This window comes from Bombina bombina, chromosome 4 (genome assembly GCF_027579735.1).
Source record: "Bombina bombina isolate aBomBom1 chromosome 4, aBomBom1.pri, whole genome shotgun sequence".
NCBI classification, from domain to species: Eukaryota; Metazoa; Chordata; class Amphibia; order Anura; family Bombinatoridae; genus Bombina; species Bombina bombina.
In genome coordinates, this window is record NC_069502.1 from 880,238,622 (window position 1) to 880,256,185 (window position 17,564).

The 17,564-nt window shown below is 40.6% G+C and overlaps 2 protein-coding genes across 3 annotated transcripts in view; one reads left to right on the forward strand and one right to left on the reverse strand.

The window, feature by feature from the left end:
* LOC128655680 (oocyte zinc finger protein XlCOF6.1-like) overlaps positions 1–10,797 on the reverse strand; it is a 79,621-nt gene extending 68,824 nt beyond the window's left edge. Inside the window, exons 1-2 of the mRNA XM_053709262.1 lie at positions 10,759–10,797; positions 9,466–9,625 (exon numbers count right to left, since the gene is read on the reverse strand). Of these exons, the coding sequence (XP_053565237.1) occupies positions 9,466–9,517 (52 nt within the window). The 5' untranslated portion in view covers positions 9,518–9,625; positions 10,759–10,797. The remainder of the gene's footprint in view (positions 1–9,465; positions 9,626–10,758) is intronic.
* Positions 10,798–10,894: 97 nt separating this feature from the next.
* LOC128657416 (oocyte zinc finger protein XlCOF7.1-like) overlaps positions 10,895–17,564 on the forward strand; it is a 114,765-nt gene continuing 108,095 nt past the window's right edge. For both annotated transcript variants that reach the window (XM_053711758.1, XM_053711759.1), the window contains exon 1: positions 10,895–10,937. The gene's annotated coding sequence lies outside the window, so the exon portion shown is untranslated. The remainder of the gene's footprint in view (positions 10,938–17,564) is intronic.

The following is a 17,564-nucleotide window of genomic DNA, read 5'->3' on the forward strand; positions in this document are numbered from 1 at the left end:
TACAATATAAATTATAATAATATTGTAGCTATTTTAGGATTAATATTTATTTTACAGGCAACTTTGTAATTATTTTAACCAGGTACAATAGCTATTAAATAGTTAATAACTATTTAAAAGCTACCTAGTTAAAATAATTACAAAATTACCTGTAAAATAAATCCTAACCTAAGTTAAAATTAAACCTAACACTACACTATCAATAAATTAATTAAATAAAATACCTACAATTATCTACAATTAAACCTAACACTACACTATCAATAAATTAATTACATACAATACCTACAAATAAATACAATTAAATTAACTAACTAAAGTACAAAAAATAAAAAAGAACTAAGTTACAAAAAATAAAAAAATATTTACAAACATTAGAAAAATATTACAAAAATTTTAAACTAATTACACCTACTCTAAGCCCCCTAATAAAATAACAAAGCCCCCCCAAAATAAAAAAAAATGCCCTACCCTATTCTAAAATTAAAATAGAATAGCTCTTTTACCTTACCAGCCCTTAAAAGGGCCCTTTGCGGGGCATGCCTCAAAGAATTCAGCTCTTTTGCCTGTAAAAAAAAAAACATACAATACCCCCCCCAACATTACAACCCACCACCCACATACCCCTCTTACCATTGCTCGAAAATCACACACTCATCCCCAGCCCTGGTATACTCCTCTGACACGGTACCTACGCAGATGTTCCCGTACTGCTGAACAGCATTGGAGAAAATCACAGAGTTCAGCTGATTTTCTTCATTACAAATTCAACTTGAACTCCTACTATTCTGCCCTTAATCTCCACAAGCAAAACTACCGCCTAGATTTAGAGTTTTTTGATTCCATCAGCCAATCAGAATTTTCCAACCTTAATTCCGATTGGCTGATAGAATCCTATCAGCCAATCGGAATTCGAGGGACGCCATCTTGGATGATGTCCCTTAAAGGAACCTTCATTCGTCGTCTAGTCGTCGGAAGAAGAGGATGGATCCGCGCCGGAGATCTTCAAGATGGAGCCGGTCGTCATCGGATGGAAGAACATAGAAGATGCGGCTTGGATGAAGATGTTTGCCGGTCCGGATCGACTCTTCTGCCCGGACAGGATGAAGACTTCTGCCCGAAGATGGAATTCTTTAGCCGCCACTTGGATCAAGACTTCAGCCGGAGGATGGACGTCACTCTTCAGCCCCCCGCTTGGGCTTGGATGAAGACTTCGGACCCTCTTCTGGATCGATCGGTACCCGGTGTGGTGAAGACAAGGTAGGGAGATCTTCAGGGGCTTAGTGTTAGGTTTATTTAAGGGGGGTTTGGGTTAGATTAGGGGTATGTGGGTGGTGGGTAGTAATGTTGGGGGGGGGTATTGTATGTTTTTTTTTTTACAGACAAAAGAGCTGAATTCTTTGGGGCATGCCCCGCAAAGGGCCATTTTAAGGGCTGGTAAGGTAAAAGAGCTTTTCTATTTTAATTTTAGAATAGGGTAGGGCATTTTTTTTATTTTGGGGGGCTTTGTTATTTTATTAGGGGGCTTAGAGTAGGTGTAATTAGTTTAAAATTGTTGTAATATTTTTCTAATGTTTGTAAATATTTTTTTATTTTTTGTAACTTAGTTCTTTTTTATTTTTTGTACTTTAGTTAGTTAATTTAATTGTATTTATTTGTAGGTATTGTATGTAATTAATTTATTGATAGTGTAGTGTTAGGTTTAATTGTAGATAATTGTAGGTATTTGTATGTAATTAATTTATTGATAGTGTAGTGTTAGTTTTAATTGTAACTTAGGTTAGGATTTATTTTACAGGTAATTTTGTAATTATTTTAACTAGGTAGCTTTTAAATAGTTATTAACTATTTAATAGCTATTGTACCTGGTTAAAATAATTACAAAGTTGCCTGTAAAATAAATATTAATCCTAAAATAGCTACAATATAATTACAATTTATATTGTAGCTATATTAGGGTTTATTTTACAGGTACGTTTTTAGCTTTAAATAGGAATAATTTATTTAATAAGAGTTAATTTATTTTGTTAGATTTAAATTATATTTAATTTAGGGGGGTGTTAGTGTTAGGGTTAGAATTAGCTTTAGGGGTTAAAAAATTTATTAGATTAGCGGTGAGGTCCGGTCGGCAGATTAGGGGTTAATGCTTGAAGTTAGGTGTCGGCGATGTTAGGGAGGGAAGATTAGGGGTTAATACTATTTATTATAGGGTTATTGAGGCGGGAGTGAGGCGGATCAGGGGTTAATACATTTATTATAGTAGCGGTGAGGTCCGGTCAGCAGATTAGGGGTTAATAAGTGTAGGTAGGTGGAGGCGACGTTGGGGGCGGCAGATTAGGGGTTAATAAATATAATATAGGGGTCGGCGGTGTTAGGGACAGCAGATTAGGGGTACATAGGGATAACGTAGGCGGCGGCGGTGTGCGGTCGGCAGATTAGGGGTTAAAATTTTTTAATAGAGTGGCGGCGATGTGGGGGGACCTCGGTTTAGGGGTACATAGGTAGTTTATGGGTGTTAGTGTACTTTAGAGCACAGTAGTTAAGAGCTTTATGAACCGGCGTTAGCCCAGAAAGCTCTTAACTACTGACTTTTTGCTGCGGCTGGAGTTTTGTCGTTAGATTTCTAACGCTCACTTCAGCCAAGACTCTAAATACCGGCATTAGAAAGATCCCATTGAAAAGATAGGATACGCAATTGACGTAAGAGGATCTGCGGTATGGAAAAGTCGCGGCTGGAAAGTGAGCGTTAGACCCTTACCTACACGACTCTAAATACCAGCGGTAGCCCAAAACCAGCGTTAGGAGCCTCTAACGCTGGTTTTGACGGCTAACGCCAAACTCTAAATCTAGGCCTACTTCTCTACTCTTATCTCTAATCTTTCTTCAAACCCAAAACATCTGTTCTCCACTTTCAATACTCTCTTCCGCCCTCCCCCACTTCCTAATACAACTTCTCTGTCAGCTCAAGACTTTGCCAGTCACTTCATTAACAAAATTGACTCCATCAGACATGAAATCAGCTCTCAACACAATTCCATTCTCTCTCCCCCCTCAAATGCTCTCACTCAACCACAACCCTCATAACCTGAAACTTAGTTCATTCTCCCCTGTTACTGAGGAAGAAGTTTCGGCACTTATACTGCGCTCTCACCTCACTACCTGTCCCCTTGACCCTATCCCCTCACAGCTACTCCCCTCCCTCTCTGCTACCCTTACCCCTATACTAACAGACATTTTCAACCTCTCCCTCAGCACTAGTACATTTCCCTCATCGATGAAACATGCACTGGTCACACCTATCCTCAAAAAACCTTTCCTTGATCCTACCTCCCCATCCAACTACCGCCCTATTTCCCTCCTCCCTCTTGCTTCAAAGCTTCTCGAAAAACTAGTATATGCACGCCTATCCCATTTCCTTACGTTAAACTCCCTTCTTGACCCGCTGCAATCTGGATTTCGTCCCTATCATTCCACAGAGACAGCTATTGTTAAGGTCACCAACGACCTACTTACAGCAAAATCAAAAGGCCACTTCTCTCTGCTTATCCTCCTTGATCTGTCCGCAGCCTTTGACACTGTCGACCACCCTCTTTTGCTCCAAACCCTCCAATCCTTTGGCATCTGTGACACGGCCCTTTCGTGGCTCTCTTCCTACCTATCAAACCGTACCTTCAGTGTAGCCTTCTCTGGGGCCTCCTTTGCCCCGTCACCACTTTCTGTCGGAGTACTGCAAGGCTCTGTCCTCGGTCCCCTTCTCTTCTCAATCTATACGTCATCACTAGGCTCCCTAATTAAGTCCCACGGTTTCCAATATCATTTGTATGCCGATGACATCCAAATCTACTTCTCTGCACCAGACCTATCTCCTTCCCATGTCACTAACTGTCTTTCTCACATCTCTTCCTGGATGTCCTCCCACTACCTCAAGCTAAATCTCTCCAAAACTGAGCTCCTCATTTTCCCCCCTTCTTCCAAAATCTCCACCCCAAATATCTCTATAACTGTCGACAACTCCATCATTACCCCTACCCCGCATGCCTGATGTCTCGGGGTCACATTTGACTCAGATCTTTCCTTCACTCCTCACATTCAGTCCTTGGCTAAAGCCTGCCTCTTCCATCTTAAAAACATCTCCAAAATTAGACACTTCCTTACACAACACACAACTAAGATTTTAATCCACTCTCTCATTCTTTCCCGCCTTGATTAGTGCAACTCTGTCCTCTCTGGTCTCCCCACCTGCCGCCTAGCTCCCTTACAATCCATAATGAATGCCTCTGCCAGACTCATCTTCCTTACACTTCGCTCTTCATCTGCTGCTCCTCTCTGTCAATCCCTTCACTGGCTTCCTCTTGCCTCTAGGATCAAACACAAAATTCTCACTCTGACATACAAAGCCCTCAACTGCACTGCTCCCCCCTATATCTCAGACCTTGTCTCCAGATACTCTCCCTCCCGTCCCCTTCGCTCTGCTCATGACCTCCTACTCTCCTCCTCTCTGGTTACCTCATCGCACTCCCGTTTACAGGACTTCTCCAGACTGGCTCCCATCTTGTGGAACTCTCTGCCTCGCCCCACAAGACTCTCCCCTAGTTTTGAAAGCTTTAAGCGCTCCCTAAAGACTCTACTGTTCAAGGATGCATACAACCTATGCTAACCTTACTTTATACCAGTTCCACTCCTCCATTGCTATCCCCTGAACCCCCTTAGCATGTAAGCCTAAGAGTCCAGCTGTTTGTAGATCACCTTCTTAAGAGTGGACTACAACAGTGCAACTCTTGGCAGGGCCCTCTACCCATTTGATCCCTTTAATTGTTTTGTTGTACTCCCCTTTGTTTATAGCGCTGCGGAATCTGTTGGCGCTCTACAAATAACCGATAATAATAATAATTTAAAAAAAAAAAAAGTATTTGGTCTCTAACATGTAAACTACCCCGTGGTGTTTACTTGGTTAAATAAAGTTTAATATAAACCTCACTTGTGACGGATACCCCAGCTACCCTGACTGGGTAGCTCCACCAAAAGGGTCCTGCTTCCTCTCTGCCGACTGCATCTGTGTAGCCGCCAAGTGATTACAGCCAGTAAGTTACGTAACCCACCCTGATACCAGACAGCACCAGTACTCTGGATCCTACCCTGTGAAAGACTCTGGCTACCCTGAAAGGGTAGCTCTGCCAGAGGGTCCATCCTATCCCTGACAACAGGTCGCTATGTAGCAGACAAAGTGATTATAGCAGAAGCCCACCCAAAGAACTAGACATACTAGCATTCAGGTGAAACAAGAACTGATTTGATTGTGAAACACACTCGCCTTATATACACACACAAAGGGTCTTATCTGACTCTCAAATCTCCCTCCATTCCCAACCCTGCAGACAGGCTGGCGAAAGCCATAGCAGCCACAGTGCCACAGAGTCCCAGGACCCAGAGGTGGTGGTTTCGGGGGGATCCCGGGAGAGCATTGGCACTTCCAGGATGTTACTTGAAAGCTCTCAATCCCCAGATGCCACAGTCCAAAAAGTGATGTGATCCACTACTGGGGACCGGAGTTACAGCCTGGTAAAGATAGGGGGGTAGGGGTGTCCAAAAACCCCAGTTCCCAAATGAGCTCTCCTCTGGTAATTCTCCCACTTCTTGTACTCCCTAGGGGCTCTGGAGCAAAGAGCTGCTGGAGCAACCAGGGTTAAAGCTAGCGAGTGTTTGGCCTTGATGCGGCCGATCGGCAGATCCAGGACCCAGGCCAGCCTAGGAGGGTTTTCCCGGTCAGAGATAAGCTCTTCTCTGACAAGATACAACACAGCAAAACAACACACAGCAAGAGTAAGGGAGATCGCTTAAGCCATGAAATGGCCAAATCTGGTGTAAAAGGGCGTTAGCCAGGTAGTAGGGGGGTGGGGGGAAGCCTGGTATTTTTGACAACTCATGTCTAATCATACAAAACATCATTGGCACATTATGCAATTAATATAGCTGCTGAAAAATTGAAAGTGTGATTAACATTGGAAGTTGGAACATCTCTGTAGATAAGTAAAAGTAATTATTTTTTCAGGAGCCATATTAATTAAATGATATGCTCATAATATTCATTAGGAATACATAAAAATATTTTTCTGTATAAAAATATGAACTGGTTTCAAGTCTGAAAACGCTGAGAGACTTATGCTTGTCACATCAGTAAATACCTTGATAAAGAGGTGACCCTTTAGGAAACAGAAAGACAGTTGGAGGATGTGAAACACTACCAGAAACTGGGAGGAGATCCTACCATTAAATTTAAAAGAGAATTGGCCCAATTGTTGGATGATGGTAAAGAATTGGGGATCCTGGATGAGTCTACCTGTGATTTCCTCCTGGTAGATAACCCTGTAATACCGATCTTTAACCACTTACCTAAGTCCACAAATCCCTGGAGGAGGTCACGGGTAGACCCATCGTTAGTGGTATTGGATCACTATTAGAGAGAACTTCCCAATGGCTTGATGGTATCTTACAGCCACTGGTGAGTGGGCTCAACAGCTACCTCCAAGATACCACCCATGTCCTAAACCTTGTTAAAGATTTGGACTGGGAAGAGTCAGACATGTGGCTTACGATCGATGTAAGGGCGCTGTATACCTCGATACCCCATGGCAAGGGTCTGGAGGCAGTGAGTTTCTTCCTTCGAAGGACTGGCTACACGGATGAACACACTCAATACACTCTGGGGGTGCTGCAGTTCCTTTTGACACACAATTATTTCACTTTCAAGGGGGTTTTCTATCTCCAGAGGTGCGGGACAGCTATGGGTGCTAAATTTGCACCCTCTTTCGCCAACCTTTACATGGTTTGGTGGGAGCTGTCCCGCATCTATGGGGATGGGAATCCCTTCAAACAGTCTATTCGTTTCTATAAACGTTATATAGATGATCTGCTCCTGGTGTGGAGGGGTACAGAGGACCTAGCAAAAGAATTTGTGGCCTGGTTAAATTTAAATGATATGGGTTTAGAATTTACTTTTGAACTCAATAAGACCAGAATTAATTTTTTTGGATTTAACACTAATTGGTACTTTGAATGCAGGTATTGAAACTGAAGTCTATAGAAAACCCATAACAGGCAATACTCTCCTCCATGCCAGGAGCAGTCATCCTAAACAAGTCTTTAAGTCTGTGGCGAAGGGACAATTTACAAGACTTAAGAGGAACTGCAGTGACCCTCAGAGATATGAGATACATGCTAACCAGTTGTCTGATCGTTTACTTAGTAGAGGCTATAAACGCCATACTGTGAACCAAACAAGACAGGAAGTCGACAATGTTGACAGAAAAATGTTGCTAGAGAAATCTGAAGCCAAAAAACAAAACAGTGAAAGAATCTTTTTCACCACTGATTACAGTATGCAATACCACCAAATTTGCAATATCATCAAAAGAAATTTTAGATTTTTGGCAGTAGATGGAACTCTAGAGAAAACAGTAAGAGAAGGATGTAAATGTTCCTTCAGGAAGGGAGTTTCCCTGGGCAATATCTTGGCACCCACACAGCTTAAAGAATCTCAAAGGGACGATCAGAGCTCTTGGTTACGTTTTAAAGGGGTGTATAGGTGTCACAACAATTCCTGTAAGGCATGTGAACATGTCAGAACAGGTGAGGGCTTCAAGAGTGAAGTGACTAACAAAACCTATAGACATAACAGGTGCATGAATTGTAGAAGTAAATATACTATCTACTTGGCAGGGTGTGAGGACTGTCACCTACAGTAGGTAGGTATGACGACACGTGAGACCCGTGAACGTATTAGGGAACACCTTTCAGACATAAAGAGTGGAGATCTGACCACCCCCATGGTACAGCATTTTAAATCGGTACATAATAGACAGGTGAAATAGTCAACACCAGAAAGAGAGGGGGTGATAGAGACCAGGCGCTAGCAAAAAGAGAGGTGTTCTGGATTTTTCACCTCCAGACCAGATACCCGAAGGGTCTTAATTCGTCATATGATCTTATAAATTTTTGGAGTTAAGTCTTGGAATGAATTAGTGACATGATAGGGGACAATTACAAGTTTTTCTAGACATATGATTTCAATATTGTTACCTAGTTTTTCAGGCTAGAATTTACGTTCAGAAATGTCCAATTATTGAATAAATTAATTTTACATTTTTCATTTTTTGGAATCTCTGGTCTGAACGTTTAATTCAAACACATAAGTCTAAACTCATTAAATTTTGGGAGTAGATATCTGGTACTTATTTTTTGATGTAAGTTTCAATATTTTAAATTAGATAGTAATAGGATAATCAGGATTTAGCCTATTATTCTGATGAGCATTATATATAAATCATTTAGGAGAACAGCGGTCATGGTGAGCAATAGAAATAATTAGTAACAGGCTACAAAGGTAATGAAGAGTATGATGTTTGTAAAAAATTGATATTTATACCTTTGACCCTTAAGTGTGAATAAGGCAAAGGGAAGGAATATCAAAACAAAATATCATATATTATTAAGTAATATAAGTCTACCTACCTATACATACAATTTCCTTTGCATTATTAAGTATCTATATATACGCAAATGGTTATGTGACAGGTACCATATTAATTTGTTTGGCTTTCTGTTAAAATTGTTTTATTGTCATTTATTTAATATGTCAGTGAATCCTGTTTAGTGGATACATGTTAACTATATACTGCAAGTACAATGTTACTTAAATTCAGGACAAAGTAGTATACTTGTTTGTTAGTTTAAATTGTTCAGCAACTAAACAGTTAAAAAAATCAGAGCATGAGCCTTAGCGAATCAATTGTTTTTACACCTCTTAAATAGCCCATTAGTGAGAAGGTGGTCAGAGAGCTATGAGTACGGCACACCAGCCGAAACGCGTAAGCTTAAGACACTAAGGGCATGTTTTCGTTTTTGATGTCTTCATGTATGCTTTTAATGGATTAATAAAAGATTAAGTGTTTAACTGCAGCTCCAGGACTTCAAGTGATTGTTTTTAGACTTATGCTTGTGTCACAATATTACTGACTAATTAATAAAAACATGACATTTAAAAACACTAGCACTATTTTCAGAGCTGTAACCATGAGATCTAAAATTTGTATTTGTTTTTGATACCTTAAGAGACCAAAATACTTGAAAAATAAATTAATAAGGGCTAATGTTGATGTCTGCAGTAAGAGTACTTAATTCTGTTTCTAAGTCTAAGAATGGACATTTTACATGTTGGTGCTGTTCAAATTGTGTAACCAAAAACTGGAGAAAAAAAATGTATGGACTAAATATTAACTAGTTTCTAGACTGACAATGCAGACAGAATTATCTCTGAGACACAAATTACAGGTTAATTAATAAAAAAAAATAAGGTATTTGGCCCTTTCCTATGTGTGATAAGATCACTGAGGTTTGTGGTTGGTTACTGTAAATATTGTCCCATTCTGATGACAAAACCAGATGACATGGATCTGATGTCCTGCTTACCTCTGTGTGCATCAGGAAGATCTAAAGTTTGGTTTTCGGTCTTCTCAGGCATTGTCTTGTTCAGCACAACTGAATTTGTCAGATATATTCTTATAATGTTTCTCCTTTACTGGCATAAGCACTGACATGTATTGTACGTGATCTTCACAGTAACAGGAGCCTAAATACAGAGAGAGACAGAGAGAGAGGGTTTCACATACAGTTCATTGTAATCTGAAGAAATGCTGTGAATTATTAATGAGCAACATTTGTATCTAAGCATCATACACAGACCATGATTCAGGAATCACTGTGCTTGGAAACAAAGGGATTAAAGTGAATAGAACAGATTAAGCCACAGAAAACAGTGATTATCAAAACATAAATAAGTCAATAAATACATAAATTAATAAACAAAATAAGTGTTCTAACAATACATATTTTATGTCACTACAGATATTTAACCCTTTTATTTCTGAGCCATTTGACACCCTGTGCTAAAGCTATTCTAACCATTTCTACATCTTTGTATTTATTTCAATTATTTAATGTGCGTGAGTAACCCACACAAATTATGTTTTGTTTTTTTCTTCAATGGACCAATATATATATCAGGGGTGAACCTTTTTGAGAGCATGTGTCAAAATTGGTTCCCTCTGCCTTACACACACATCCCCCTCTCCAGTACCATAAATACAGATATATAATATTAAAGACAGATTCCCTCTGCCTCACACACAGCATTATATAAAGCGTACCCTCTCTGGTAACCTATATACAGATATATAGTATTATAGAGAGGTTCCCTCCGACCCTCTACCTTATAGACACAGCCCCCTCTCCAGTACCTTACATATGCATATATAATATTATAGAATATTCCCTCTATCTCACACACATACACCACCCCAGTACCTTATATACAGATATGTAATATTAAAGAGAGGTTCCCTGTCTCACACACACAGCCCCCTCTCCAGTACCTTACATATGCATATATAATATTATAGAAGATTCCCTCTATCTCACACACATACACCACCCCAGTACCTTATATACAGATATTTAATATTAAAGAGAGGTTCCCTCTGTCTCACACACACAGCCCACTCTCCAGTGCCCTGTATACAGATATATACAGTATTATAGAGAGGTTCCCACTGCATCACACACACAGCCCCTTCATAAGTTTTGCTCTGACACACACACACCAGTTCCTGCTGCCTCATAAACACACAGTCTCACAGAGACCTTCTTTTTTACAGTATACACAGGTATTTTACCAGTACACAAAGAACCTTTGTTCAAACTTACCTTTAGGCGATAAGACAGTAGCATCCAGTTCCCATCCAGATAAATGACATGTGATATCATAAATCACGTGATTGCTGTGACCCCAAGGGAAAGCGACATCACAGGTCTTTTAGGTTACTAGGAACAAGCTGCTACCGTTTTGTTTAGGATGCGCGTGCGTGTGTTAATAGCTCTATAAGGTACGTGTGTATGACGGTGCACGAGAGAGCCTCTTTCTAATATTATTTAATAATATATATCTGTGAATACAGTACTGTCGATGGGTCTATGTGTATTTGAGGCAGAGAAAACTCTTTATATTGGTATGTGCAAGTAGCAGAGCAGAGGGCATCTTTTTATAATAATACTGTGTATATATATCTATATAAGGTACTCGGGAGTGGGGCTATATGTATGTGAGGTAGAGGTAATTGGTGTGTGCAAAAGGCAGATCGCAATTTTTTTTTAATAATAATAATATATCTGTGTGTATAAGGTACTGTGCAGTGTGTATGTGAGTCAGAGAGAACTCTATATTGGTGTGTGCAAGAATGGGCACCTTTGTATAATAAAATAAATCTGTATATAATGTACTATGGAGCAGTGCTATGTGAGGTGAGGCAGAGGGAACTCTTTATATTGCTGTGTGCAAGAACCAGAGGGCACCTTTTTATAATAATATATATCTGTATGTAAAGTACTGGGGAGTGGGGCTGTGTGTGTATGTGAGACAGAGGAAACTCACTGCTGTGCTGTGTGCAAGAGGCAGAGGGCACCTTTTTAATATTATATCCGTATATAAGGTACTGGGGAGGGGGTTATGAGTATGTAAGGCAGAGGGAATTCTTTATATTGGTGTGTGCAAGAACCAGAGGGCACCTTTTTATAATAATATATATCTGTATGTAAAGTACTAGGGAGTGGGGCTGTGTGTGTATGTGAGACAGAGGAAACTCACTGCTGTGTGCAACTTGCAAGAACCAGAGGGCACCTTTTTATAATAATATATATCTGTATGTAAAGTACTGGGGAGTGGGGCTGTGTGTATGTGAGACAGAGGAAACTCACTGCTGTGTGCAAGAACCAGAGGGCACCTTTTTATAATAATATATATCTGTATGTAAAGTACTGGGGAGTGGGGCTGTGTGTGTATGTGAGACAGAGGAAACTCACTGCTGTGTGCAAGAGGCAGAAGGCACCTTTTTAATATTATATCCGTATATAAGGTACTGGGGAGGGGGTTATGAGTATGTAAGGCAGAGGGAATTCTTTATATTGCTGTGTGCAAGAACCAGAGGGCACCTTTTTATAATAATATATATCTGTACAGGGCCTATAAAAACCTAAAATCTCCTCTCGCCCATCGGGCAAGTAAATTACAAAACTTACCAGCCGGCAAGAAACGTTAGTCACCAGTGCGTGTCTGCATGTAGTGTGTATATATTTTATTTAAAAAGGCAAAATAAATAGTGTTATTGTAATCTCACAAAGCATTGCAGAAAGAGGTCCCGATTTGTATGCACTGCAAGCTGCTTAATATGTGGGACCTGTGCATTATAGGACCATTAATTATGCAGTAGAATTGCATAATTAACAAGTGCATAATAAAAAGAAAATGATTGAACACCTACTCTGAATTTCAAATAATCAGTAGATTTCTCCCATTTTCCAGCTTCTTGTATCATGTGATAGACATCAGCCAACCACAGACTTGTATACGTTTACCCTGTGAGCTTGTGCACATGCTGAGTATGATCTTGTTTCCCAGAAACTGTGTATGTAAAAAGACTATGTGGATAATGAAACAATTCTATATAATTGAGGTTTTTTTTTGTTTTTTTATTACTTCCGCATTCAACCTATAGCACACTGTGAGCGGTACTGCATTTAACTGGACAGAGAATAGTGACATAACAAGCATGTTAAAAATGTTTTTTTTTCACTGTCTGCCCGGCTGCCTTTCAGCTACTAAAGAGACTGTCAGTGCTGCACTAGCAGATTTGATTGGGTGCATGGAGATGGAATGTACTCTCCAAAGTGGCAAGCTCAGATTTTGGAGCATCAATAGCGTCCAGGAAAATCGTGCACTGCGCTATATTGTTATGGTAGCCAGCTTGCTCATGTACAGAGGACACTGGAGTACTTCAGCACTACGTACATGAGCAAGCTGCTTACTATAACAATATAGTTACTTTAACCAATACTTCATTTACACACAAAGAAAAGAAACACTGACCGCTCTAGCATGATGTCTTCCCGCGCAAACAACCTTAGCGGTGGGAAGTAGCAACTGACAAGGTGGAGATCAAGATCCATGGAGATAAGGGGAGGTCGTTTGAATGCTTTTGACAGAAATAACCTCCCCTTTCTTCCCTCCTTTCCCCGTGTGTTCATATGTGGAGGGCTATTGGACTGTCTCAACCTTTTCTTAATGTATTGCTACTGATGTCCCACTTAAAATGTCAGGTCGCCGTTCGGGCTGGTAACTTCAAAATTTTACTTGCCTGCAAGAAATTTAGGTCGCATTTAGCGACTGGACTGGTCTATTCATATTCCTTGTCTGTATGTAAAGTACTGGGGAGCGGGGCTGTGTGTATGTGAGGCAGAGGGAACTCTTTACTGGTGTTTGCATGAGGCAGAAAGCACTTTTTATTAATAACTTATATCTGTATATAAGGTACTGGGGTGCAGGGCTATGTGTATTTGAGACAGAGGGAACTCTATATTGTTATGTGCAAGAGGTACCTTTTAATAATAATATATATCTATATATAAGGTACTGGGGTGCAGGGCTATGTGTATGTGAGACAGAGGGAACTCTATATTATGTGCAAGAGGTACCTTTTTAATAATAATAATAATAATATATATCTATATATAAGGTACAGGGGAGCGGGGCTATGTGTATGTGAGGCAGAGGGAACTCTTGGTGTGTGCAAGAGGCAGTGGGCACCTTTTTATAATATGTATCTGTATCAGAGTGGATTTGATTTAATACATGTAGAGTAGTTGTCTCAATTTGAGACTGGTGCCTATATGTATTGAGTTTTTTTTTTTTTTTTTAAAGACTTTATTTTTGGATTTAATTTCTCGGCGAAAAAAAATTGTTTTTCGGTTCAGCACCCTGGATAGCTCTTGCTGATTATTCTGACTCAGATAGTTGTAATAATGATCTATCCCTTGCTGAGACCTCTATGCCTGGCCTGTATAAGAAGATACAATCACTGCAGACAATCTTTGTCAGATAGCTGAACTCACCAATACCTGTCAATCCACAAAGTTGCTTTATTCTGAATATCAGGTTACAGCAGATAATGAATACAGCAGATGAATGAATGGTTAAAGTATTTTGCGGTCAAAAGATGATACTGATCGTAGCTTGCAATGTATTAACATGAGTGCTTGTTACATGAGCCTGTTAGCTGCAGCCATGACACAGGAAAACATCATAAAACTACAAGGGCGGAGTAATACACAAAAAGGAAATGCATAGTAAGGTCAGAGGGTAAGACATTCTAGAAAACAGGAGCATTACCAAAAAGTGTCAGTAGATGGCAGTACAGAACAAACACAGGGAAACCTTGAGAACAATAGCATAAAAATATATGATTTCTTAACTATAACAACATGAACATAACAGAGGCTATGTAATATTCTATGCCTCATTGAGGCAGCACACTCCCCGTCTGGCATAATAAATGTCACTATTTAAATCATAACGGAAGTTATGCATAACAGTGTAATTTGCAGAGATGTCTTGAAGACCTGAAAGATATAAGGAGAACATACATATAATGCAACAACAACAATAATATAAACTTCAAGTTGTTTTCAATTAAAGTTCAAGATACTTCCTTCTTGAAGTCACAGGAAGAATCCAACAGCATACATAAGTAAGTTCAGTCTCCAAAGGGCAAGAGCAAGATAAGTTCTGTGATCGGTCTGATGAAAGTTTTTATAGTCCCTTGTCTTGCAACTTTCACCTCCACCTTACGCACCTTTCCATCATCACTAGGAATGTTCTTTACAATCAGTCCCATGGGCCATTCGATTCTTTCAGCTTGCTGGTCCTTGAGGAGAACAAGATCTCCAACCTTGATGTTAGGGTTCAGACGTTGCCATTTCCTGCGTCCTTGCAGAGTAGAGAGATACTCCATCTTCCAACGATTCCAGAAGCAGTTGGCAAGGTGTTGTACTCGCTTCCACTGATTGTAACACAGATTTCCTGTTTTAAAGTCTCCAGGTGCTACAGGAACAGACCCAAGCTTCTGGGTAAGAAGAGTAGCTGGAGAAAGGAGAATTGGGGCCTCTGGAGCTACAGAAACTGGAACAAGTGGTCTTGAATTGATTATGGCAGATGCTTCTGCCAGGAAGGTGGTTAGAATCTCATGGGTGAGTCTTGTGGATTTCAAGTCCATAAGCATGGAGTCCAGTATTTTACGTGTGATGCCTATCATTCTCTCCCAGGAGCCACCCATATGGGAAGAATGAGGAGGATTGAAAATCCATGTACAGCCCCTATCAGCTAAAAGGTCTTGAATTGGCCTAGAGTTGAGATGTAGCTCTCGACAGGCTCCAACGAAATTAGTTCCACAGTCAGATCTTAATGTTTTGACTGGTCCTCTGATGGCAAGAAATCGCCTTAGAGCATTTATGAAGCTTGAGGCATCCATATTTTCTATTACTTCAATGTGTACTGCACGCACACTCATGCAAGTGAACAGCACTGCCCATCGTTTGCTATTTGCTTGGCCACCTCGAGTTCTGCGGGCTGTTACCATCCATGGTCCGAAGACATCCAAACCAACATGAGTGAAAGGTGGGTCAGTACTTAACCTGTCAGCTGGCAAATCTGACATTTGTTGTTGCTGATGTTTACCTCTTAGTTTACGGCACTGAACACAGCTATGCAGTGTAGCTGTGATCTGTCTTTTTGCTCCTATAATCCAAAGGCCTGTAGCTCTTATGGCACCCTCTGTGAAATGTCTACCTTGGTGCTTATCCCCTTCATGGTAGTGCCGTATGAGCGAAGTGGTGATATGATTGCGAGCGGGTATAATGAGAGGATTCTGTTCTTGACCTCCCAACTTAGCCTTGTTTAATCGTCCTCCAACCCTTAACATGCCATCATCGTCAATGAATGGATTCAGGTTAGCTATAGGACTGTTTTTTGGAATGCCCCTCTTGTCACGGATACATTTACTTTCTGAGCCAAAGACATCCTGTTGTACACTGCGTATTATGAACAGTTCACTTTCAGCAATATCCTTTGCAGAAAGAAACCTTTGGCACACGTGCCAACCTTGACAGTGAATATCTGTGGGCTTTGTGTGAAAGCAGTGTGCAATGTGGACTAACCTTGCAATGGTACGTACAAGCCTTGTCCACTTGGAGAAACGTTCAAAGCGTTGACAGCCCAAGACGAGTCTTTGTTCAGTTCTGGTGACAAGGGTTTTTACTTCAGGACGAATCTCTGGATCGTTGTCAGGTTCTAGAAGACTGAAGACATCAGCTGTGGTTTCTTCTGGATGATGTAGCAGGAATTCAGGGCCTGTTAACCAAGAAGAATTTGCAAAGACACTTGCAGACACCGGCCTGGTGGCATGATCTGCAGGATTAATTTCAGATGGAACATAATGCCATTGATTGGGCTTAGATGATTTCCTGATTCTTTCTACACGGTTGCTGACATAGACATAGAAACGTTTAGTCTGGTTGTATATGTAGCCCAGAACAACTTTGCTATCTGTGTAGAACTTGACGTCGTCTGTCTGAATGTCTAGCTCCCGCAGAATGAAATCTGCAATTTCTACAGCTAGCACGGTCCCACAAAGTTCAAGTCTGGGAATTGTGTGTTCAGGCTTAGGAGCTAACTTAGCTTTCCCAAACAGAAAACCTATATGGGTTTTTAATTAAAAGAGTCTCTTACCTTGAGGTAGGCAACAGCTGCTATGGCCTCAGTAGACGCATCTGAGAAAATGTGAAGCTCTTTTCTCTGACATGTAGCAATGGAAGCTGAAGTGTAGCAACGTGGTATACAAATTCCATCTAAGGCATGTAGAGAATGTTTCCAGGACTCCCACCTTGAAAGCTTGTCTATTGGTAGTGGAGCATCCCAATCTGTAATAGTCTCTGAGAGCTGTCTCAATAGGGCTTTTCCTTGTATGGTAATGGGGGCTACAAATCCCAGTGGATCGTATAGACTGTTCACCACCGACAGAACACCACGTTTGGTAAATGGCTTATCTGCAGAGCTGACTTGAAAGCCAAAGGTGTCCCTTAACAAGTCCCACCGTATGCCCAGACTTCTCTGTACAGGTGGAATGTCCATTCCCAGATTTAAGTCTTTAAACCCTGTGGCATGGTCGCCAGGTTGAAAGGCCTTCATAACAGCAACACTATTTGAAGCAATCTTGTGTAGTCTGAGGTTAGCTTCAGAAAGCATACCTTGTGTCCTTTGGAGCAGATCTATGGCTTCTCCATCTACAGGTAAAGATTTAAGTCCATCGTCGACATAGAAGTCTCTCTCAACGAAGTGTCGAGCATCCACACCATACTCCTTTTCTCCGTCAAGAGCAGTTCATCGTAAACTGTATGTTGCAACCGCAGGTGAAGGGCTATTTCCGAAAACATGTACCTTCATGCGGTACTCAATCATTTCATTGTCCATGTTGTTGTCACGGTACCACAGAAACCTTAGGATGTTCCTATGGTCTTCTTGTGCAATGAAACATTTGTTCAATATCAGCAGTTATGGCAACTGGCTCTCTTCTGAACCTCATAAGTACACCTACAAGGTTGTTGGTTAGGTTAGGACCAGTGAGAAG